This window comes from Osmia bicornis, chromosome 3, assembly GCF_907164935.1.
Source record: "Osmia bicornis bicornis chromosome 3, iOsmBic2.1, whole genome shotgun sequence".
NCBI lineage: Eukaryota > Metazoa > Arthropoda > Insecta > Hymenoptera > Megachilidae > Osmia > Osmia bicornis.
In genome coordinates, this window is record NC_060218.1 from 11476477 (window position 1) to 11502591 (window position 26115).

The following is a 26115-nucleotide window of genomic DNA, read 5'->3' on the forward strand; positions in this document are numbered from 1 at the left end:
AGCGAGATTTTGATTCCTGGCGGACATAGAAAAGGACAACGCGAGAGAAAGAGAAGGAGTATCATGAATGAAACAACGTAGGGCCGATCGGCGCGGCGTAAATATAATCACACGCTACGGCAGATTCGATGAGACTCTGTAATACACATAACGTACGCGACTATAAAACTTATAGGAATAAAAACTATATGGCATTAATAATTTCAGGAAAGGGAAGAGCTGAAGAGGGACGTGCAAGGAGAACGCAGGATAATCACAAAAGGAGGCAGCAGAGGAGGATGAAGAAGGAGAGGAGCAAACAAAAGGAGCGAAGACTGAAGACTAAAAGAGTAATAGTACAAACCAAACTAGAGATAAAATCAAGTCAAGTAATCACAAAAGATAGTTTCTTTAATTTAATTTACTTTACGTGACATTACATTAAATAAGTATGCTTGTTTTATATTTTACATTATATATTTTATTTTGCTCTATTTTGCTCTATAATTTGTTCTTAAGTTTTGGTTTGTGTCCTTACGTCGCTATTTAGTTGCTAGAGCCTCAGTATCTTAGTTTAGATTATTTAGTTTTTCACTTACATGCGCACACGCAGGAATTATAGAAATTATAGTTTATTTTTATTTTATTTTATTGTTTGATAATCGCTTTTTGTATCTTTTGTTAGTAGCAATATGTTGTTTAATTGGATAGAATTGTAAGTAATAGTTATTGGAACTGCAGGGCTACTGTATATATAGGTTTAAGCGGAAGAGTAAAACAGTGTAAATGGAAATATGTACGGTTGGGGGAACGCTCCGATAAAAGCGCCACGCAAACCCGAAAGGGAGGCGTTAAATAAATAAACTAACTAAACTAATTTCAGGAAAGGAATGAAAAATAAAGACATGTAAATTGATCTATAATATACAATATTTATTGATTGAAATATAATCAATAAATATAAACAATGCCTCTTCTTTCTCCGCAACGTCTACATCGTCGATTACCATTGTTTCGTTGCGCGTGCGACGGCGCAACGTAAAAGGGTTTATAGAAAGAAAGTAGTTTAGTTATTGAAGAACGAATTTCAATTTGATAGTTGAAATACAATTCCCTACTCTTTCTCCCCTATTCTGAGCGCGATGATTGGTATTGCTGCCACCAGTCTTGAACGGATTAACGCTCTCGACAATTAAAAGACGAAAGACAAATTTATTAAGATGTTAGAGTTAAAATTCAGATTATTAGTCCTTCGTTGGGTTCGTTCAACGCTTTAGGTCCCGTACGGGCCCCTCCTTGAATCTGTATGTGATGGTAGGCGTGTATAACTGAAAAGGTGTTAGGTGTGTTTGAAATGAAATTTGAAACAGTTTAAATAATGAAACTGGTTTAATTTTGAATGGAAAAAGTCAAGTAAATAGCAGAATACAATATGCCAAAAATTGAGATCTAATTAATTTGAAAAACTCGTTATTGAAAGTACCAATTCATGCGTATTGATTAACAAGGGTAAAGATGCTTAGTTCTAGTTAACAAAAATATACTATTATCCTCTGATATCACAGTTGAAACTTTACGATTTATATAGCGGTCGCGGGAAATGATTGCTACTATGTATTTCGTTTCTCGTTCAATTTCGTCAATTTAGCGGTTTTCGCCCGTGAGGGCGCACGCCAGCCGGAGATACTCTCGGAACCCTCGAAAGGGCTGGACTAAGGTGCCCCTTTTGATAATACAAAACGCGTAAACGAAATCGCAACAAACCGAATAGCAATAATAATCGACAATGATAATTGATACCTCGTACGATGGAACGATCTGACCAGAGCTACTCTCGGAACCCCGAAGGGCTGGACCAGATCGCCCGTTTTACCAACTGATAGACGTCGTGTTCAAAAATGTAATAAGATCGACTTACCGAAACGCTGTTTAATATAATACAAGATAATGTGTTTGCTTGTAGTACGCTAGGTGATTTCGCTTGTTGATCTGGAACACCAAAGAACGGTAAATTTTCGATCACTGCACTTGTCGCGGCGAAAAACCAATTATTACGGACGGATACGTTAACGAGAGACAAACGAATACGAAACGAAAAGGTGTAGATATTTACGCGAAATGAAGTTAATACGAAATTATTACGCGAGCAAACGATTTAAAATCAGAAAGAAAGATAGAAAATTAGGTAGAAGGAAGGTTTTACGTGCGCGTCAATGAGTCCTTGTTAAGAATCCGACGATTTCAACTACCACGGCACTCTGCCTCGCTACGCGGAGGTCTTTACCGCAGAGGAAAACTATCGCGATTTCCGAACAACTCTGTCTCTCGGACACACGGGCTCCCGTCCACCTACCTAAACGATTGATCGATCAAGACTGACAAATTTTGCGCGAGATCGACGGTCGAAGGGCCCGTCGCGCGATCATCGTCCTTGGAGGGGACGGTTTGACGAATCGCGGCACGTTTTCGGTAGTGTCGCGTGCCCGGTGATTGGCTAAGACGCGCGAGCTAGACGAAGATCCTTCATCCCCTTTCTTTGGTGTTCCTTTTCTTTCTATCTCGTCGCCATGATAGTTTCAACGGTTTCTAGAAACTACGCAGTATAATTATTAAATGATTGACTTAGTTGATTGTTAAATGATTAACTACTAAATACTATTGATTTAATTGAAATGCCGAACGAATTTTAGATTAAAATATATAATTTAATAGATGAAACCGTCATCCGTATATTCTCTCTTATCAGGATCAAAATTATTTACTTTCCTGATTTGCAATGAAGATGGTCAATTTTAGTATAAAAGCGGATGATGCGCTCACGATAATCGCAATGTCGTGGCAAATTATGCATTCATTAACAATCTATTCGCATAATTATTTCGGTGGATTCGGCATTTCGCTTTCTATGAATTTAAACATTCCTTCGAGAACGTTCCTTTGTTCAAAATTTGCCGTTGTCGTTAGGCAGTTCTTAGAATTTCTAATACAATAGTGTTTATTGCTTTGAACGACCCTCGAGTTTCGAACGGCGCGGCGCGGCGGTCGAACGTTCGCGACGTTTGATTTTATAAGGGTTCTCATTCCTTAGTTTCATCGTTTAAATACATATTCATCCATCCATTCTTTCACACTATCATTCCGATCAGGTAATAATGATCCTGGTTGGGCCGGCTGACGCTTTGTGCAATAGAGAGAGAAAGAATTTTCTTAACAAAGAAGTTATTACGGTTTTCCCGTTCCTACGCAATTACCAAGGGAAATTCCCGGAATGCGAAGCACTGGCTAACTGCGTAGCGCTGGTGTTATGCTAATGGCTCCCTCTCTCTCTTTCGAGCTAAACCCGAGTTTTTGCGCGTTGTATTAGACTGTATTGTATTACTATGGTTGGCGACGATAGTTTCAAGGAGGGTCACGTACACTATTGCGAAGAAGGGAAAGCGATAGAAGAAGTAAAAATAGAAAGAATTAAGCCCAAACTCTTCCTTGTACACCCCTGCATGAGAAATCCTCGTAACCTCGAAAGGCTTGACAAGAATGTACAAGGTCGAGGAGGAATGAAAAGATTGGCGGAAAGGTGAAACACCCACCTCACGACCCTTACATGAGATACTCTCGTAACCCAAAAGGGCTTGATAAGGGACGCAAGGCGGATAAATTTCAAATTTTCCGCCAGGGCGTAACACCATGACAGCCACTCCAGCCACGTGTCATTGAAATGTTTTTCATCTGAAATATAATAATGAATTTTAATATAATTGTACCTGCCTATACAGGGTGTCCCAGTCTAAGTGTGACAGAATTATATTAAAATTCATTATTCATTTCTTTATTTCTTATTCCCTTCTTGAAATTATTATGTCAGGTAGTTTCATTCCGACAAGTCTTATGGTCGCGTACTTACTTACGTTATGTGTATTATTTCATTCATTCTACCCCTACCAGCATCACGAATCCGTCGTTCTTTGATGTTTCCGAACATAGAAAAGGATATAATAGCGCAAGGAGGGTAAACGAAGAGAGAAAGACTCGCAAGCACAACATTTAACCCAATATTATGCTACTAAATGTTGATCAATTTATATTGTGTTTAGCTTCATTTTAATTAGAAAAATCTTCTCCACATGATAGTGAAATTTTTATTAACAAAAAGCACAAAATAAAAAACTTTATTCTGTGCATTAGTATGGTCACATTGACACGGGACATTTAAATGAAGGCAATAAATCCCGGTTTCAGTCTCTCTTTCGTCTTTAGCTACTGACTCTTTCTAATCAGCGTTTACTGACTAGGCAATCAAATTTGAAAAATGATTCTCCTATTCCATAACAGTTGCGGAGTGGACCGGCAATAGTTATGTACATTTATCGAGTTTTCGCTGTATATGGTGCAAGTTTTATAATTCATTTTTCTGGCATACCATTTCAAGTATTCTATCTGTCATTTAATTGATAAAAAAACATGATTATAAATATGAATAAAAAAGTTTGATGGTTGCACATATTAGTACATGTATTGTTTCATTCTCGGACCTCTTTCTCTCTCGAGCGCCCTATTCTTTTCTATGTCTGACAGGAATCAAAATCGGCTCGAGCCTGTTGCAATTGTAACAGATGTGGCAACAGCGTGACAGAAGTCTTAATACATTGCACCATACTTGTGGCTATATTCGCGTAGCCGTTTGTGGTGTCAGATTAGAATTTACATTTATCGACTGATTTGTGTTTTTATCAACCCCGATGATAACGTGGTCAAATATACCATCAATGTCTCTGACGGAGAATCAATGAACTATTCTTACGTCTATTTTACGTCTGATGCGTGCAAATCGTAACTTTCGGTTTACGTCTTCCAGAAGTGATAAATTGTGAAAAATCGAATTTCAGTGATATTGTGCCAGTTCAGGGAAGGGTGGTCTGGTGTGCTATGGGTGAAAAAAACATTAAATCGTCCAATATTTGCTAAAATGCAGCCGAACGCAGCATTCGGCAGCCATGTTGTTTGCTTACAACAGCGTCTGTCTCAATCTTACAGTGTCGACAATACCATTTTTCTCAACGTATGGTGTTTATTAACGTTCAAATGGACCAGACCACCCTGTGGTGAAGTCTACCCGTGGGTGCTGTACCCGCGAAAATTTCATTTCTGCAATTATCGAGACGAAAAACGAAATCTACGAAATCGAGTGTCTTTCTCACGCATGGTGTATACGTGCATGCTTTTCGTTAATTGTGTGAGTGCACGCATACAGGTCATGGCACAAGGAATCGCAAATAAAAAAGCAGAAATTTGTTATCTGCAAAATAGATAGTAAATGATCTTTTCATAAAAATATTATGGTACCATAAAATTGCTTCTGATTTCTTTTATAATATTCAATGGTCAGATATTTTAATAGCAAATTATTAACAAGGAGCAATTGAAATAATGTTGTTGCATACATGTTATAGGTAGACTATGACGTCATACATGACAGTCGGGTTTGGTTCCACCTATAGGCACATACATATTTACATACATAGCTTTGAAAATACATTTATTTAGAAATCATAATACAATACAATGAGTATAATAAATATAATGTAATGTAATGTATTAGAAGATTGTTTCGGCGAGATCGCTGATCGGAAGCCGGAATGCCGGAACCACTCACAATCAGTGCAGAGCGCGGAACATACTTTACCGCGGATGCTGAGTTCCGGGCAAAGACGAGTTATGTTAGGTGAAAATAAATTGTCTTTTTCACAAAACTTTGTTAATATAAATTACACTTTATTTCACGAGACAAATAATGATGACAAAACAATACAGCGTACGAATAGGGGCGCAAACGCGTTTAGACTTGCCAGACGCGGCTAGGACTACTAGCAGCGATACTACTACTACAATTAATAACGTATTAAATCAAATTTCTATCTTTTCTAAGAATAAATTTTACGTTACGTCGTCATATCGATGTGTAACAACAACGACGACGACGATGTAATGTAACAAAAGAATGCAAAACTGAACGCATCGAAAAATGTAAAATAAAAATTTTGTTAAAATGAAAATGTTGGTCAATTCAAAAATAATGAAAACATCTGCATATCTACAATATTATTTCCTATAAATATTTCAACGTTAAAGATTATATGTATGTACACTGAGTCCCATCGACGTTGTCGCAGTGAAGTTGGCTACAAATTCATTCACGCCGCGTCGGTGAGTGAATGCGTGGCCAACTTCACTGCGACAACTTCGACGGGACTCACGAGGGGAACTATCCAAGTGTTACGCTCACTTATTAATGAAACTTTGCCACCTTGTAGAGCTCGTCGCCCTGAACACGCCTATACCCCCTTTTGGGGGCAGACGGCTAATTGTTTAAAAGATATTAACAATTAAAGTTAGTTACCACTTACATTGAGAAGCATGACAAACTAACACATACAAACGCTTAGCTCCGCGGAAAAACGCTTGACTCGCAATCTAGTTGTCTACGGTTCAAGTCCATGATTCACAACTTTTTTTTTCTTTTTTCTCTTTAATGTTAATTTGTCTCTTTTTGAATAACTATTACAACTGTGCTATAATCATTGCATTTATTAATAATTAATTACATGTGCTGAAATTTTTTGGAATTTAAGTTATCTTTTCTATCCAATGCGTACATTAACACCCTTACCGCATTCAAAATTCGATATATCGATAGTTTTGATATATATATCGAAACTATCGATTAATCGATACATCGAAACTATTGATTAATCGATATATCGATATATCGAAACTATCAATTAATCGATATATCGAAACTATCAATTAATCGATATATCAAAACTATCGATATATCGATATATCGAAACTATCAATTAATCGATATATCGAAACTATCAATTAATCGATATATCAAAACTATCGATATATCGAATTTTGAATGCGGTAAGGGTGTTAATGTACGTATTGGATAGAAACGATAACTTAAATTCCAAAAAAATTTCAGCACATGTAATTAATTATTAATAAATGCAATGATTATAGCACAGTTGTAATAGTTATTCAAAAAGAGACAAATTAACATTAAAGAGAAAAAAGAAAAAAAAAGTTGTGAATCATGGACTTGAACCGTAGACAACTAGATTGCGAGTCAAGCGTTTTACCGCGGAGCTAAACATTTGTATGTGTTAGTTTGTCATGCTTCTCAAGGTAAGTGGTAACTAACTTTAATTGTTAATATCTTTTAAACAATTAGCCGTCTACCCCCAAGAGGGGGTACAGGCGTGTTCAGGGCGACGAGCTCTACAAGGTGGCAAAGTTTCATTAATAAGTGAGCGTAACAGTTGGGTAGTTCCCCTCGTCAGTGTACATACATATTGTTGCGACGGCGAGAAGTTCCCGCTCTTTCGACGCATCGACCGCTTCTTGATGTATCGAAAGAGCCATCGACTGCCCTGTCCGAAGCTGTCGACGAATCATGACGAGAAGCTATTCCTTGTTTCGAGCGGAAACACACAGAGCAGTCTTGGGACGGCGTTTTGACCTCCTGGGCATTTTGCCCGCAAACACAGCAGGATTCCATTGTGCGGGGCGGCTATTGTGTTGCGCGCCGAGAGAATCTCCCTGTATTCTTTTGTACAGTATAAATCATTCTTTGCCATTAAACCAGTTTCTGCATTTAAATAGTATCACATTCATTTCAAACAACTACCTGCACATAGTCTTAAAACCCTGTTTACCAACCGGATACAGTTTCAAGGAGGGACCCGTACGGGACCCAGAGCACTGACGAACCCAACGGAAAAGTACCTTTTCATTTATCGAACAACTAACATCATCATAATTCCTTCTTTTAATTGTCTTGAGTGTAGAGAACGCTTAACCGCGTTACACGCACTTAAGACTGATGGCAGCGAAAACCTAACCATCGCGCAAAATCGGGAAAAAGAATTAACTGTAGTTTTGCAACCATCTAATTGTAACTCTATTCTTGTTAGTTATTTTTAATTTTTCCCTTTTACGTTGCGTCGTCGCACGTGCAACGTAACACATATCTGCATTTATAATGAGTTTCTCTGTATTTTTCAACGTGACAGAGAATTCAAAATTTTCCAAAATAACAGTGGTGGGGGGAATTTTTTTATTTAAACAAAGAATTTTTATCAATTTAATTGCCTCGTTTTATAGAGCATTGAAAACCATTTTTTTATATCTACGATAGTTTTAAAGATATACAGGGAAATATGGAAACACCTATCTACCTTCAGGGAGTGTTTTCACCCTGAAGAACTGAAATTGGGCCGAAAACAAAAATTACCCTATACTTCTCTTGAGGTCCCCTACAAACCTGCAAAGTTTAAAAAAAATCGGAATTTTCAAATTACCGAACTTCCCTTGTTAGTGCATTTGGCGGGACGCCGGGCAATCGTCCTGGCGCGGAGTACCACTGTCGGTACTTTGTCTCCCGCGAAGCTATTTCGCTTTCTGACTTGATAAACAAATCGGTATTGGAACTTTCTCCGGGTGGTTTTCAAGGTAAAGATCTGCACTATCGCGTGGTATAATTCGATTTTACGCTTGATCTCTACTTTTTCAGATAAATTATAAAATATCCTAAAAAAATGGTGTCAAATCGGGATCCCTCCACGTTCAATGATCGTTTAAACATACTTAAACATTTATAATGTATTAAAGATAGGTATAGTTGTATTCAGGAAAGTCTACAGAATCTTTTAGTGTAAATAGAATTTTAATATCTTTTATAATTATGTCAGAAAATTTGTTTAAATTTGAAAAATGTTTTTTATTTCAGAATCAAATTTCTCAAAAGCTGTACGTATAGGAGCAAAATGGTTTGCAGATTTGTAATCAGCGTACAAAACACTATAAGAATCACCTAGTGGGAATCGGAACACAAAAAAAAGTTCAAAGGGTCTAGCCGTATAAGCATAGTGAATCGGCCCCAGCAACACTTTCGGTTGATATTTATACCACATAGTGCTTTTTGCCTAAACAACAATTGTGTGCAATTTCAACCCCCTACCCCCTCTGATAAGGGAGATATGAGGGTAAAACTCAAAACCTTTATCATTTTTTTTCTCGGAAACTATTTAAGATATTTGATCACATTAAAGTGCAAATAGTAGGTATTCATTAGCTGTATATCATTTTTTTTTTTTCAAAATTTTTATTCGATGATTAAGGGTTGAAAATTAATAAATAAATTTTTGAAAATGATTTTTATAAACAATCCCTTGGATGACACCCACCGAAAAAATTAAGAATAATCCTTTACTATTTAACTATTATCTGTAAAAATTTCAAGAGTGTCGGATTGGTACATCATAGTTAAAAAAAAATAAAACCAATGCAACGCTCTTTCATAAGGCAAAGCCGGCCTGAACGTTAGAAGCGCTCAACCTAACCGACCTACAGGGGAATACGTAGCGCCGACCCGCCACGTTTCTCGTACCAGAAACAGCTCTCAGAAAAGTATGAGTTCTTCTTTCCCTAAACTGTGTGTTACTTAACAGTCATTTATTTAAATAATATATTAACAATTTAAATTTTTTAATTAAGTTTTCTGGTCCTAACTTTTAACGTCCGTGTTTTTACGGTGTTATCTGATAAATATCACTATTCTACACTATCCATTATCCGCAGCACCGCCTCCAAATAACCGACCTCCAAATACAACCATTTAGCGATCGTACCCCAGGCCCATTTGGCGTGCTGCACTATGACACGAAGGTTGGCAGTGTTTATTAGGCTCTCGCCGGTGGTATAAATCACATATGTATGTAGGTATCTACATGGGCGGTTAGTTCTGCGGTTGAGTAGTATAAGACAGTCACTCCCAGGTGGCCAGACACAAGTAGGATAAGCCAGTGGTAAAACAGGTACGATTATTATACTGACTGTGTTCTCCGCATGCAGACCTAACCTCATTTAGGGGTGTCCGACACCCCTTTAAATCATGACCCCCGAGAATAAAGCCATGTCCAATCTTTTTGTATCTGTAGTCACTGGTTTTGGAAAATCAAATCGGTAAGTAAGTAGTTTTTTGAACAGATGATTTTCTAGGACCGATTTTCAATAATATTTGATCTAAAATATAGCAATCTTTTTAAAATACAAGTTTGTGAATACAAATTTGTCAAGCAATTATTTTAATAATTTTTCGGTCTAGTGCTGATTTTAACTAATTTTTAAAAGAATAGAACCAACGGAGAAAAAGACATCCGGATAATTAATTCAGCTAGAAACATGTTAAAATAATCTCATATATATTTCAAAAATTCAATTCAAATACATCTGCGATGTTTCCAAACTCAAAAAAGTATCCAAAAGAGCTAAATTACGTAATCACGTACCTATATTATAATAATTTCTTCGAACAGATTCAAACAAAGAAAAAATAAGTAAAACATAAAATAAAAGAAAAACCGTCGCATTCTTCTTTCTTATACTAATAAATATATGTAATTTCGATTTTATTTAATTTTATTTTTTTACTACTCTGTTCGTGAAATTAATTAGCATAGAATATGTCATCCACCAGGATTTTCTTATAGAACGAAACGTTGTAAATTCTACTTTTTTTATTTTATAGTTATTGTTGTAATATTATATTACATTAATAAAAATGTATTTTTACATACTTTCAACCTCTAATTACTCTAAGCATCAATAAAATGAACTAACAAAGGGATGAGTTAGAAATCCTTGATAAGAAAATGAAAAGTCGTTCATTTAACATTGCAATCTAATTTAATAACAAAATATAAACGTACCATTTGTAATAAAATTAATCACAATGATAATAACCATAGATATGTGTAATCATCAGACTAACTGTGATATTAACATAACAAGGCAAGAATAGCTTTGAACATATAAGGGTTAAAGACAAGAAAAAAAAACCAAATCGTAGTTATAGTTAAGACGGATGTGACGGACAAGGGAACCGTGGTCAAAGGCACGTTTTAGAACCGGAAGTGTAGAATTGGAACGGATGTGTATTTCCTTGTTTTATTTCTCTGAACATTAGGACAAAATTGTAATCAATCGCTTATCCGTTTACCGTAAATCCAATAATGTTTGTAATAATGAATTAGCGTTATATTAAATGTACCGATAAGAGATTTAATAATCACACTTTCTCCCTATCTCTCTTCTCCATTCTCTCATTCTTCCACACTTTCATACTCTCTTTTTCTATCACTCATTCTCACCATCGTTTCTCTCTTTTCCCTTCTAATTAACATTATCGGTGAAGGATCCAGAATCGAACCAGGATCCGAACAGAAGTTGCATTTCCTGGATCGTTCTTCCTTTTCTAACATCATTTTTTGAACACGACACCTGATGGAGCAGACGACTCAAAACCAGAAAATTCGAGTTTCGATCCTTTTTTTGTTGGATCTATAGGATGGATCATTGATCACCGTATTTTCGAAGCGATTATAAAATTTGCTAGGTTTACTTCTATACCCTTTTAATCTCATAATTTCCTAAATTTATTTCAATAAATGGTATCTAATATTAATATTTAATATCGATCTTCTAAAAAGCTTCTCATGTAATCTTGCTCTACTATCTAAAAAGTCGATGGAGCATCAAGAATATTTATTGGACTCAATTAATCAAGTGTTATTATCAATAACTCTGAGGTTTTAAATTGATTGAAAAATCAGGATTTTAATGGCTTGAAATTTTAATTACAAATTAGACTGCGTCAATGATTGTTCTAATTTGAGAGAAGAAAATTGTGAATAGTAAGATCGATGATCCACGAATCGTGCGCTTAAGTTGAAATCACTAAAATCATTGAGGCTCGTCTTCTGGGCAGGAAAAATTATTTGCTTTCAAAGAGAAATACTTCATTAATTAATAAATTCATTAATTTTGAATTTTTAGATTCTTAAACTCTTAAACTTTTAAATTTTCAAATTTCATGATTTTTAATTTCTTTTTGAAAATACTTATTTTCTCCATAAGGTGTCCATTAATCTCTTCGTTTCATCCTTTCTCACTCTCACTCTCTCTCTCTCTCTCTCTCTCTCTCTCTCTGTGCTCTCCTCATCGCAACGCTCAAGAAGTAAAAACACGAATGTCGCGCGGAATCGTCATCGCAAAATTGCAAGGGAATAATTCCTCTAAAATACGCGTGACGGTAATCATAATAACAATAACAATGATAATAATTAATGATGACAGTAATAATAATGACAATAATATCAATAAGAATAGTAGTGAACGTTTACAATCTATTAAATATTGTTTTTTTTTCTTTTTTCATTTTTTTCATTAGTCGGAAGGGACGTCGCTCAGATTTGTTTCATTTTTTTTTCTTTTTTTTTCTTTTTTAATTTTCGAGGCACAGTTGGATCGCACGTCCGCTAGAATCGTTTTTGTCTTCGTCCACCGAAAACGGTGGCCTCCCACTTCCTTTTATTATTATTTCTTCGTCTTTGCTGTATGTTTTCTCATATTTATCCTTTCTCCTTTCATTTTGTGTGTTCGCCCTTCGCCTTGCTATGTTCCGCATCTTCAATTTCCTCGTTTCTGTTTAAGCTCGAAAGGGTTTGTTCTTCGAACAACATTCACAGTTCGTTTCTTAAGCCGCATCTACGCTAATTAAAATTTACCTCGATGTATAAATTTATACATATGTGTTAACTTTGAACAAAACGACATAAATTTTGTCTAGCGTAGACACTGTTCTAGCCATTCGACGCGTACGATCGCAGAATGAAACGAGGAAAGGAAACAGGATTTAAAGAAAGTCGCCCTTTCGTTTGCTCCTTACTTCTTTGGCAACGAACAAGATATGTAAAGTGCATCGACACGCTTAGTTCGATGAGAATAAAATTTCCGTTTTAAAATTTTTTCCGCAGAAGCGACGTACGCGTCGAAATCGGTCATGATCGGCCGTGTCGTCGTGCAAAATCAACCGAGCTGTACCTCAATATATATGTATTATATGTACGCGCACGCATGCACAGTGGACACACGCACACGCTATATACAATTAATTTAATTTCATATGCTTATGTAGGGTGGATCTGTTCGACGCGGACACGAAGTAGCGTAGAGACGAAAGGAGATGTCGAAATAGCCGAAGACCTCGTTTTATTTATCGTCTATCCTTGCAGCCGCGAACCTTGATCAGTTTCCTCGATTTATACACGGAAATAGTAAGTTTCCGGTGGTTTACTTTGATTTTCGGCGTTCATGGGACTCGCCATTAAAAATATAATTTCAACAATCATATTTTTCTTATGCGTGATATTTTTATAAATATGTATACATTTGGATATCAAAAAATTAATTAAATTGGAAATTCATCCATCATGGACCACTATTTTTCTTTTATAAAATAATGTCATTTTCCTGATTTTAATATGTTAATCATTTATACAAGGACAAACAGCAAACTATATAGAACAAATCCAATTATTTTTCACAAGAAATCATTAAAAAAAATTATATCTTTCTATGGCGATCCATGTTTCGTGTAAGTTACGCGGCTTCAGGTGATGCGTGCGCGTCGAGCGCACCGGAAACGCACGGGAGGAACTTGATTCTTCGTTATCAACGTCTGTTCAACCCGTTCCCGAAGAATTTGGCTGACCCGGGACCGGTGTGTATTAGCATAAAGGTGTCATTGAGAAATGGCTGTTAATAAAATTGGCGTGCGACTCGTCGAGTATCACGCAGAAGACGCAAATTGTTCACACGACTTACTACGTTTAATTACAAGCTAAGGTGATTAACCGGTTAGCTGTCGATTGAACTTGGTAATTCGGTTTTCACGGCGCGGTGCCGCTTTTTGTGCGCGCGTACCATCCTGATTCTTTCCTCTCTCGGTGATCGCGCAAAAATGTCGGCGATCGAGTCGACAACGGGCTTCTTTCGATCCTCTTAGACGAACATAATTATAATTAACACTCTAAGTTTCAAGTTGAAATTTTACAAAATTAATTTCATTTTCAGTGAATTTAGTGCATATTCTATTTGCAATTGATAGACCATTCAAACGGTTAATTCTGCTTTAGAAAACAGAATAAGTTTGAATTTTAGTTTAAATTTTAACTTCAATTTTCTACCCACTGCAATTTCATAAATTTTATTCTCCTCAATTGCTAAGAAAAAACAGATTATATTCCTTTGCATGCTCTCTCGCTTGTCACCATCTTCACACAAATGTCATCGATCATCATTGAATTTTATAACAAATTAAACCTCGACAGATTTGTATTTTAATTACGACGATGACCAACGACGAAATAATTTGAGGAAGAAGTAAGAGAGACAGGATTCGAATCGCCTACACCGTTTTTATCATCAATCATTAGCCTCTCGCCAACTCGCAACGTAATAATAGAAAATCGTAGGAAACGTTGTAATCGGTGCATACGTATACGGCGGAACAAGTTAAGTTTAGTCAAGCAAAGAAGATTTTTTTTTCAATCTTAAAGAGGGGAAAGTAAAAGTTCGTACGTGAATGATTTCTATTTATCATGCGATCGCTCGAAAAGGATATATCGATGAAAGAATATAAAGACGAACGTGTTCTTGTTCTATCTATTCGTTCAAATCGTTGGAACGATCGAAGTATATCGAAGAAAAAAGCTAACGACGAAAATGCCTACGGTTACTCGACCTTTGTTTTTTTTTTCTTATTTTCTTTCAGATCCGTACGGATTTTCTTTACGCAACATATTATTCTTTCGATACTTTACACTCTCTCATTGCCATTCTATTTTCAACTCCTCGATATTTTTCGCCACGCACCAGTTTCGCTACTTGGTTGAAGCAGATCCTGCTGAAAGTAGCCTCTTCGAGGTGAATATCGCGTGCGATCGACTAGGTGTCTTTAGAATTCAATAGTTTCAACACGACACTCTGTGAACCTTTATTTTTTTATTTGCTGCAACGAGGGATGACAATGTGACGAAAGGTACACCAATTAACACTTTGAGGGTATTTAATTTTAGATTTCTTTTCACTTTCAAAATATTATGTTTGGAAACTTTTATAATTTACATCGCAAAATTGCCAAATTGTATTTCAAATGAAAATCAGCGTATAATAGATAAAAGAAATAAAATCTACTTTTAGATCGCGAGGTATAAAATTAAATAAATATTAAAATATTTAACAACGACCATCAAAGTGTTAAATTCGATTCCAAACTGCGAGACGACGAATAAATAAAAAAAAAAGTATCTTCAGATGAGTTGGGCGCGTTGTAACAAATATTACATGGCGACATACATATAACAGATCGAAAAGGGTTCAATCTGATTAGGAAGAACATTTCAACAAACGCATGAACAATGATTAACAAATAACAAATCGAAGAAGTGCATGGCATGAAATGGCTTGAACTCTCTTTCATTTTCGATTCAACAAATAACTTAACACGATAGAAAATGAAAAACTTGACGGAACAGCAACGAAATATTGGTAACGAGAAGGGTATCGCCAATGGACAGCAACGATTAGATAAATTTCGGTAGACTTGTACGGAATGTGAGAGAACAACCTCGTAGACTGTTGATTAATTAACGCTATTACACGCTAAACGTACGTTACAAGCTACAAGAGTGTACACTAACAAAAGAGACAATAGAGAATGGTATTCAATGGGAACAACAACTTTCAGCAAAATCCGACGTGGCCAAGCGGGACACGTCCCTTTTTTCAACAATCACTCTTTTATCTTTTTATTTCTTCTTTTTTCCTCTCTTATATGTACTACCTTTTCTTTTTTGTTATTTCAATTTCTTTTAATAAGAATCTCAAGACTGCTTCGATTTTTCGTTTCTTCGTCAATTCAGATAGGATATTTAGAAACTGCTCTTTTCCTGACCCACTTTAACGTTCGTAAACTCGTATTTATAAATGTGTAGAATAAAGATCGTTACGTGCTGTCAACTTTTTTTTCTTGTTTTCTATTTTTGGCTCGTTACATATGCTTCTTTCCTTCTTCGGTATCTTGCTTGTGTCTGTTTTCAGATATTATACATTCGTACATCCATTCAGAATACTTTGTTTTCCTCTCTTTCTTTCGCATCGTAGGAAAAAAAAGATCGTCGTAGATCTTACAATAATTCTTTATAATTCTCTCTCACTCTCATTCTCTCAACGTTTCTCTCTTTTTTTTCTATTATTCATCTTTAAATTTCTTTCTTTCAACAACTCTCGTGTTCTCCCTAGACTGCTTTCGCTCGGCAATAATAATAATAATTAATTAATTATAGTAATAGTAGTAGTCGTAACGTGTAATGATAATCGTGTAATAACAATGATAATAAATCAATAATCATATTTTTTGTTTTTTTTGTTTGTTTTATACAACAATCACACGTAGAAGCGACGAAGTTAGAGTAGTAGAAATAACTATTCCTTAAGTTTTTAATTTATGTTTATATTTATATTTATAATATAGTATCTGCAATATATTAAATCGTTTCATCATATTCACCATCATTATCATCGTCGTCTTCCACTCCCTTTTGCTATCTGTGTATCAATATACATACGCGGTAGATTTCGGGGTGTGCACGTGCGCCTACACGCACGTGTACGCGCGTTTTCGCGGAAGCAAAGTCGCGGGAACCGCTCAAATCCGCTCCGTTTCTCATTCGAAATCAATCTAATCGCGAGGTTACTCTCATGAGATACTAGAATCGCGAGATCACGTACACGAGATATTAAAACCGCGAAATACTCTCAAGATACTAGAATCGCAGTATTACATTTGTGAGATACTGGTATCACAAAACTGTGGAATTCTGTTGATACTAGACTCGCAGCGTTATACCGATCAGATACTAGAGGTCGCAAGATTACGCTCGTGGTAGACAAAAATCGCGAGATACTAAATTCGCGATTCTACGTTCATGAGATACAAGAACCGCAAGATACTAAAACGCAAACTACGAATCAACGTAAAATGGAACACTCTTTCATTAATCTGAAACGTGAAACGCAATCCACGTTTGCCTAACATATCCGAGTAGAAAGTAGAGAGATACTAAAATAGAAGATTATCCACTAAAATCGGATCCGCGACTCCCGCAGACTTCTCGGAACCGCGGTTAAACTCTTCAAGAAGTCCCGGTTCGAGAACGCTAGAAACGCGCGTGCATCATTTTCGCGCAAATGCACGCGAGCGCGCCCCTATACATATTATAACATATATATAAATAAAAATGTTCCTTCGATATTCTCGCGGATGGAGACCCCTCTTTGCTTCGTACCCTTTCTTCTTTTCTTTCGTTTAATCCACCCTTGTCCCCACCGCCGAACATGTATTGGTATCTCTTCTTCTAGATAATCTTGTTTATACTCTCGTAAAGTCGTATCTAGTAATTAATAGAGGATGTACGAACGTGTAGAAAGATCCATCGTGCTTCCTTCTCCCTATCATTTAACGAAGATTTCAATTCGACGAAGAAAGTGTTCAATCGTAGATCACCCAAGTTCCCCGCTAATTTCTAATCTAAATCTACTTCACTTGTCCCTCTTCATCTTTATATCCAACGTACGTCCGAAGCGGATCTCTGTTCCTCTTCGTCCTCCTTTCTTTATCCATCCATCTCGGTGAACGTAGCCCTTCGTTACATCTTTGATTTCATTTTCTTTACCCTCGGTTTCTATACTTTCTTCTAGATCTAACTGCAATTTCTCCCTGTTCGACCATGTGCTCTAGGGGACTCGACGATCGATTGGTGAAACTAAATGGACTTCGCTAGTCGCGAAATTGCCTTACGACGATGAGGTAACAACGTTTAAACATCGCTCTTCTCTCCCTCTCGGACAATCGCGCGTATCCTATTATTTATACGTGTACATGTGTACGCGAATCAAAAAAGTATCGACTTCTGCGATTTTAATAAAGATTATTGATAGAATCATATGTGTGTCAGTACTTTTTTGATTCACTCTATGTGTGTAGCTGTTGCAACATTCTATTCTCAGGAAGAAGCTTCGTTTCCAGCTCATTCTGGTGCTTATTTACTCAAAACTATCAATGTATCAATTTTAAGCATCAATTTTTAAATTAATTCTCAATAGCTTCACAAAATATTCATTGAATTTAATCATTTTAATCTTGATGAATTTTGGAATGTATACATATATGTAACATATATATTAAATAAAAATTAACAGATCCATTATTTTCAAACTCTTGTTGTTGGAACAATAACTAGCGATTGTATGTAGTGTTCAAGTGGGCATGTGGGGGTGTGTGTGTGTGTGTGTGTGTGTGTGTGTGTGTGTGTGTGTGTGTGTGAGCGCACACGCGCGAATCTACATGGGATTCGTCGTAGCGAGAGACGAGAACGAAAATTCGAAGAAGAAAGTTACAATGGAAGATTGTTCTGTACAGCGACTATCGTTACGAGCTAAATACGTGGTTGCCGACGTGCCGGAGCCATCTTTCTCGATGGTCGTAACCACCGCATCGCCACTTCCCTTCTTCCGTGCACACTTCAACTTCCGCTCTTTCTTTCTTGATTACAACCGACGTTCACCGCTGACCCCCCTCGATGTCCAGCATCGATGCGATCGGAACATTTCACTCTTTCTCATATTTTTCATTTAATTTTTCTCTCCGATACGATCCTCAAGATTGAACTTAGTACAAGCTTCTTCTTTTCAAATTTCATGACTATATTTTCTTTCTCGACACATTGTTGTTTCTTTCTCTGATATCTTCGCCCTAAAACTTGAACATTGCTAAAACTTCCCTCGAGTAAACTCTGTTTAATTTCTTCCATTGCTCTATACGTCTTCGTTCTTTTATTAATTCATGAAGAGCAAAGAAGTTTGTCTAGGTTTCCTTCTTCTCTTCACCGGAAATCGTCCTCTCGTCGATGCTGCGGCACGGAGCGCGGTATTTCGTGGTAAGTACGCTGAGCAGGTACCGTTCGCGATTTTGAAAAATGTCGAATTTTCTTTATTCCGACACTATCGCGGCCTTCCTTCATCTCTCCTTTTGTCGCGCTTATAATACTAAGTGTGTACGTGTTACGATAAATAAATAAATAAATATACGCCTGCATTATGTATTTATCTATTTATCCGATTGAAAGGTTGTAGTCTGATAGCTTCTCTGCGAGTGTAGGTTTCTGTTCGTGTGTATATGTGTGTTGTTTAAGTGTTGTTGCACGGTTTCGTTCGCTCCAAGTGTCAAGGCGACGAGCGTCCACCGACACATCGGCCCTTCTTCTTCCTCTTGCTTTTTTGCTTCTACATCCTCCCACGTTTATCTATTATCATAGATCGCAATTTACTTGTGGTTGAAGGAGAACGGCGACGGACCTGTTACCGCGCTTCGGTGGAAATGCACGTTTTGCCATTTGTTGTCCCTCTTGTGCCACACGCGGCTCTCCTCGCTCTGGTGAGTGTGTGCTACCCCTTGTCTGAAATATTCCATCAGATCTTCATTAAATTTTCTCCTAAACGATGTGGCCTATATATGTATAGGGTCCGGTGTAATTTAGGATTACCTATTTTAGATAACGGTAAAGTTAAGGGATAGAGCTTGCGCCGTATTTTGGGAAAATCTAGGGGAGCGCAATAGTGTCTATTATTTATATTTATATAATTCTAAAATCCAACTACAAATATTTTTAATTAGAAATTCACAATTTAATACGATTGATGGATTTTTATGAAAGTCGAAGGGTAGCTGAAACATAGGTGTCAGTCAATGACAATCAAAGAGCTTAAATTAACCAAGATAGTAATACTGGGATATTGGAATTTTACATTTATCTCTTGAATAAAAATAAAACTTACTTGTCCATGTACTGTGTCAACCTGACATACGCGATGCACGCTGCGTCCTCGCCCAGAAGGTGCACATGAGGATTCAGGATCGTCGTGTTGACGGCTTTGCAGTTTTTCCCCAGGACTGCTTATAGATTTGTTTGAAAAGCAAAATACTCGTTATTCGTGGGTCTGTGCAGCGCAGAAAGCTCTCGTTCTTCGCGATAAATGTAAAACGAAGAGAAAAACGAAGCGAGAGAAACGTTTCCAACAGCTTCTCGTAGCATTTAATAGGCATGAAAGGGGAAAAAATCGTACAAAGGAGAAGCAGCATCGAATCTTTTTCACTCGAGAATCTTTTCTGCAATTTCGTGCATTTCAGATTATTAAATTGTTATTAACCCTTTTAGTGACAAACAGAAATTCCAAAATTTAACACCTCTAAAAGATAATAATAAATGCAAGAAAAATGATATTAGTATTTTAAATAGGTTCAGCCCCTGTAAGGATTAAAATTCATAAATTGATCGAAAGTGCAATAAGAAGCGTATCGATGTTGAATTTCAAACGGTTGCAACTAAGAATGCATAAACTGGGATAAATATTTAAAAAGTAATTCGCGTAGAGCCTGACACGGCATGCAGTAGCAACGAAACTAAAAACCATCAAACGTAAGCACAATAGTGCGGCGTTTACAATTAAACGGTGATGCAAATGAGTCATAATTACCATTATCAAAGTAAAATTTGTGGAAATCCATTCCCTCGACTAAATTACCTAGAGCCTCTGGCTCGAACGCGGTCAGATGTGGATCACAGATTTTCCTGGAAATGCAAACGTCATTAGAAAACAGGTGAATTTGAAATTTTCCCGTGACTTGATTAGCATCGAACCGAAATTTATATTCATAGGGGAAAGAGTATCATTCCATCAAAATTCCAAGTCGACATTCATATTTTCTTCTGGGTAAACATTACTATGCTGATTAAACTATCCACCTCAACTATGTTATTTTTGCCTGGGCAAATTTCTAATTTAAAGGTCGACTAATTAAATGAATTATCGAAAAAATGGTATTTTTAATATGTTTACGAGAAAGTTCAATATTCTGTGATTCTATTTGATAAAAAAAAAAAGAAAATGGATTGTTGATTGAGTCGTGTCACTTACGTGTACGCCTCGAAATCGCCGGTGTTGATGCTCTCGATCAGCTGTTCGGTCATCTTGATGATCTCCTGACGGCGTGCTGGAATCGTCAACAGATTATCGATCAATGCAAACCGGCCGATCGGCACGCCCGATCAACACAACCGATCCGGGCTCATACCGACACATCGTACGGTACAACAGTCACATGCACGAAATCTCTTTTTTAAATATACTCTTTTTTTTATCAACTTCTACATCCTACGCCAAAAAATTCTCCTTTATCGATGCATGTACCTCATTGGAGTCGTTTCAAAAATCAAAAGTCGCATTACCTGTTGTCTTTTATTCAAAATTCTACTCCGTTTCATATCGAACTCCAATGATATACGATCCTCGAATGATTCTTATCTAAATTATTATTAAACTCTCAGAAGTCGGTGCCGGGCCTCTGATGACCACGTATGACTTATAATTAGAATTTCTATTTTCTATATTTTCTGCTGCTATTTTTTTTTTTTAACATGAAAATTTGAAATACAACCCGGCCACCGCCTTTCGAGGGTTACAAAATTTTCTTCTATAACTAAAAATCCTGGTTCGAGTCATTCGAGGAGGATATTTTCGTTGGTAAATTTTCGGTTTCCACTTGACGAGCACCGATTATCGTCGCGATATTTCACGAGAACAAAAGAACGAACGTTCGCGTACAATAAAAAAGCGACATCGGTGCGATTCAGTCAAATGGAAACGATCGAGCGTGTCTCGTGGTTGCACGCGTCGCACGAATCGCCTCGGTTCCTCTTCGATACGCTCGGCGCGGCGAACCGTCGAGACTGGGGAATTTCGAAGGCCCTTTGCAGATACTCCACCGCATCGGGCGACAAACAGAATCGATATCCATAGAAAAGAGAGAGAGAAAAAAAAAAGAGAGACAGGTTTCTCGTTCACGAGCGACGTAGTACATATGTATAACGCTGAAATAAAAGTCGCCGCCGATCGCTAGAAGCTTCTTCAAAATCGTGTAATTTACCAATAACACTGTGTCCTCTTTATCAAGTTTCCTCTATGTTAACCCTTTGCGAATTTCAATCATCCCCTACTGTCTTGTGTGCCATCAAGTCGAAATTTCAATAATTTAACACTCGGTACCACGTACTCGGACATTTAGCGTTGTCGATGGAACACGCGATTTCGAGTGTCTATCAAAAAATCGGAAACCCAGCTCGCAAAGGGTTAAGAACTCCTCGTTTCTCTTCTACCCATCCACAAAACGCAACTTCTAGTTGCAAAATTCTTAATATATACAAAATTCCAATTCCAACTATACCGTTGAGAAAAAAAAAAATCAAATTTCACCCTTTCTCAGTCGAGTTGAGAGAAAAAAAATGAATAAATAAATGAATGGCAGAGATGAAGAAAAAAATTGTCTTGTGATCTTCTCTCGTCAACGATGAAGAAAAATTATGTAACCACCACCGTCAGAGTCACAGGGTTGCTTAACTATCCTACTGCGCACCACAACGAGCGAAACAACAAATTTACAATTACTTCTATCTCGATTCTACGCGTTTCATGTTTTCAGGTACATTTCGTTTATATATATGTCGTTGAGAAAGAAAGAAAGAGAGAGCGAGAGAAAGAGAGAGAGAGACAGACAGAGAAAGTATGTGTGTGTATGAGAGAGAGAGAGAGATTCTTCTGTTACCTGAGCACTGGGAGTTCGTCGATAGCTGGCTGCAGGTCTTGATAGGACACACGATTCTTATTTCTACAAGCAATATATATAGAATATATACATACACATAGTTAAGATATCGGTACCCTTTGTTAAACGTTTTTGTTTTTTGTGTATTTTTGTTTTGCTATGAAATCGCTTCAGCGCAGGCAGCAAGACTTTTCAGCGTGATTCAAGCGGTCTCGCGGAGGATTAAGATCCGCGGATACAGGATACTCTTGACTTTCAATCATTTTAACATGTTCGCTGTGGGCTGACTTTGAATATTAATAATAATCAATTTTAGAAGAATTTAGAGCTCAACAAGCTCATCAATTAGAAAATATTCTCATCGTCCACAATGAATGTGTTAAACGCTTTGAATTTAAACACTCACTTGCCATTTCTATCAGGCGAATCGGGATGGAAGCGTGGAATCGTTCGAATAAAAACTATCACGGACCTTAATCCACACGCGAGAGGATTAACCGTCTTCTCCGCTCTCGTCTCCGTACTTAGCACGCTTTTACTCTTCTTCGTGTTCCCCTCCTGCCGAAGAACGCGTCGCTTTCTGCACTTTATCTCAAAGATATTCCATTTGGTCATCGAGAAAATTCGTTTCTCCGTGTTTCTCTGTTTGCACTCGTTACCACGTGGCCGGGGCCATTTTTCGGATAAGATTCTTAAGATGAGAACGAGCGATGGAACAATTGGATCAATCAATTGTTTGGAGTTTTCAATCTCGATGGGATTTAAGCAAGCACGAGTAGTTGCTTGGAGAATCGAGGCGGTCGTTTTCAGTAGTCGAAACGATGATATTGCATACATTTACGTTGTACAAGGTGTTTCAATCATTTAATCATCTATCATTTTCGAAACTATTTCAGCTCGTTTCTTTTAAGTAACGAGCAATCTTTGAATTGAACAATATCTTATACACCTTATACAATGATACTTTTGATCTTTTTAGATATTAGATTGCAAGAATCTAAAACTGTGATCAACAAATTTAATCATTGTCTACTAGCGTACTAGCGTAAATTATCATTAACTACGAAGCCTGTCCAACAATTATGTCCTTATTTTTTTCATTCACACAACACAACGTATTGGGTTTCATAAGTTTATTGGTACGTTCACAATTTTGCGCCTACACATGGATTTACACGTGGACTTTGTAGCGTTCAGCGTGGACGATAGCCTAATCGAACGTTTCTACGCGACATAAAATACCATTTCGAAGAATTTCAATGCTATTTCAAGAAAAAATCTCAACTAACCTGCTCTAGAATGCTTCGAACATAGCTTAAGAATATTCACGTTTTTTCTTAATAGAAATGATATTTTAACGATATCTGCAAACTAATAATAATAATAATAATAATAATAATACGGGACGAACAACGGGGACACACAGAGACAAATTTTGCCAAGTGTTTGTTAATTATCCTTCGTTTATATCTTTCGTTTACGTGATTGTGCGTGCCGCCGTATTTTCGAAATTGAAAAAGAAAAAAAAAAATAGGGTTCGTGCGAGAAAGTGAGAATCTTAAAACGATTCGATAATATTCTAGTTGTACGATTGCTAGAGTGCTGTAGAATCCTTTTAATATTGCTGCGTATCCGTTGTCGACGAGCGCTGCTTGCCTGACCAACAACGATACTTACTACTTGCGCGTCGCTGTCCGTCAAAATAAAACCTCTTCACTACTCGCGAGCATACCGTTCGCCACACGATAAACCGATTCTTAAAACTATCTTTGTAACTATCATTCTGTATAGAGTAATAATTTGAGCGGTGATTTGTCCGAACGTTTGCAAGTAGAAATATAGCAATTATTTTGCTATTTTTCAATGGGGCTTGTCTGATCGTGTAGCGAAAATGATCTCAAAAAATCTATTGAGAAAATAAAGAAGTTACCAGGGTCACAACGTGAACACCAAACATTTGAAGAAAAAAAGGGCACCCTGGAAGGATCATCTCCAAAAGGCAAAACGAGACATGCTGTGTTCGCGACGCTCGACGAGTCTCCATCTTTTCAATCATCTTTAAAGTTGAAATTAACAATCAGAAACACCAAAAGAGATTTGAACGTGTGAAGTGGAAGAATTAATGTTACCTGCTGACAAATAAAATAAATTCTTTGGTCAACTAAACTTTTTACAGTTGATATTTATATGTTTTAAAGGTTCGCATCTGCTACCCTGGTTTCTTTTACTATTAAAAGTAAAAGCCGAGAGGAAAAATGAAATTCGAAAATTCCTTTTTTAAAAGATATCGTCGAGCGTCGTTTATGTTTCAGATTTCACGACAAGCAACACCGTTTAAGCTTCGAGCAGGCATCATCGTCCTTCGCGCTCGTTTTTTTCAACTTCACTGCGGCCTTACCGGCGTTGGTTCTCTTCTTACCGTCTTCCGGTTCGTTGCACTCGACTAGACCAAGCTGCACGTATCCAGCACCGGTGTTCCGGCGTACATCCGGTTCTGATACATTCGGTTCGTTTTGTCATGCAATTGAAATCGACGCGGCAAGCCAGCCACGAGTGCAATCGGAACATGCAGAAACACACACATAGGACACTGGGTCATCCAAAATATTTTACGAGATTAGAAGACAATGAACAAACTCTTTCATCTCTGGTCGATGATTAGATGAGAAAGGATCATGCATGGTTCAGGTTTTTAATACTTAAATTAATAAATTGATATTTTTGAGGGATTTCGATTCAAGACGGTTTTTCATAAATTTATGTATGTAAATGAAAGCAATTTCAATTATTCTAAATTGGTTATAAATAAAAAAGAAGAACGATGCGAAGTTAAGCGTGGAAGCATTCGATTCAGGCGAAAACTACTTCATCACGTCCCATCTGCCGTTGCTGGATAAAAGTGTCTTCCATTTGCGAAATGGGAACTTGATTTATGGGTCTCGTTCGCGATAAATGCACTTTTGACTATTATGGGAATCAATCAAGCCGCACAATGCGATGGCAACCATATTTCCGCACAATGAAACGCATTATCGGAAGATTATTGCGAGCGATGCAACGCGCTTTCTGCAATTCCAACGAGCAGATTTCCACGAAAACAGAGAAAAAAAAAATACGCGTACAATCCGTGTATAACAAACTTAATCATCTTAATTATCGGAAAAATTGCAATCTCTCTGTTACGGTTTTTATTTATCACGATAAAATTCATCGTTTATTTCGTCGTTGTATCACGATACTAGTAATTTCCATGAAACACGATCGTGGACAACCGTTGTTGACTGCTAGTATTTTCCAATATTACGAAAACGATCCAATTTCATCGACACCCCCGCACGCGGCAAATATTAATAAAAAAATAAAAGTTCCTCTTGCAATTGCACACCTGTTATTCGATACGTTCCTATATACCCTCAACAGGTTACGTGATGTATAAAACTCAATCGTTTTTGTACAGCGATTCGTATGTTGTCTGTTTCTTTTTAACAATAAAAGTAGAGTGTACTATTATAAAG

General features: G+C 37.0%; 1 protein-coding gene across 35 annotated transcripts in view; it reads right to left on the bottom strand.

The window, feature by feature from the left end:
• Nucleotides 1-10972: 10972 nt before the first annotated feature.
• Nucleotides 10973-26115, bottom strand: part of LOC114880753 (calcium/calmodulin-dependent protein kinase type II alpha chain) — a 94158-nt gene continuing 79015 nt past the window's right edge. For 10 of the 35 annotated variants that reach the window (XM_046285071.1, XM_046285073.1, XM_046285077.1 and 7 more), the window contains 6 exons: nt 24999-25094; nt 22601-22663; nt 20917-20992; nt 20476-20570; nt 19777-19894; nt 10973-19397 (listed from right to left, as the gene is read on the bottom strand). In XM_046285071.1, the coding sequence (XP_046141027.1) occupies nt 19265-19397; nt 19777-19894; nt 20476-20570; nt 20917-20992; nt 22601-22663; nt 24999-25094 (581 nt within the window). In that variant the 3' untranslated portion in view covers nt 10973-19264. The remainder of the gene's footprint in view (nt 19398-19776; nt 19895-20475; nt 20571-20916; nt 20993-22600; nt 22664-24998; nt 25095-26115) is intronic. The other 25 variants (XM_046285078.1, XM_046285083.1, XM_046285089.1 and 22 more) reach the window with 7 other exon arrangements.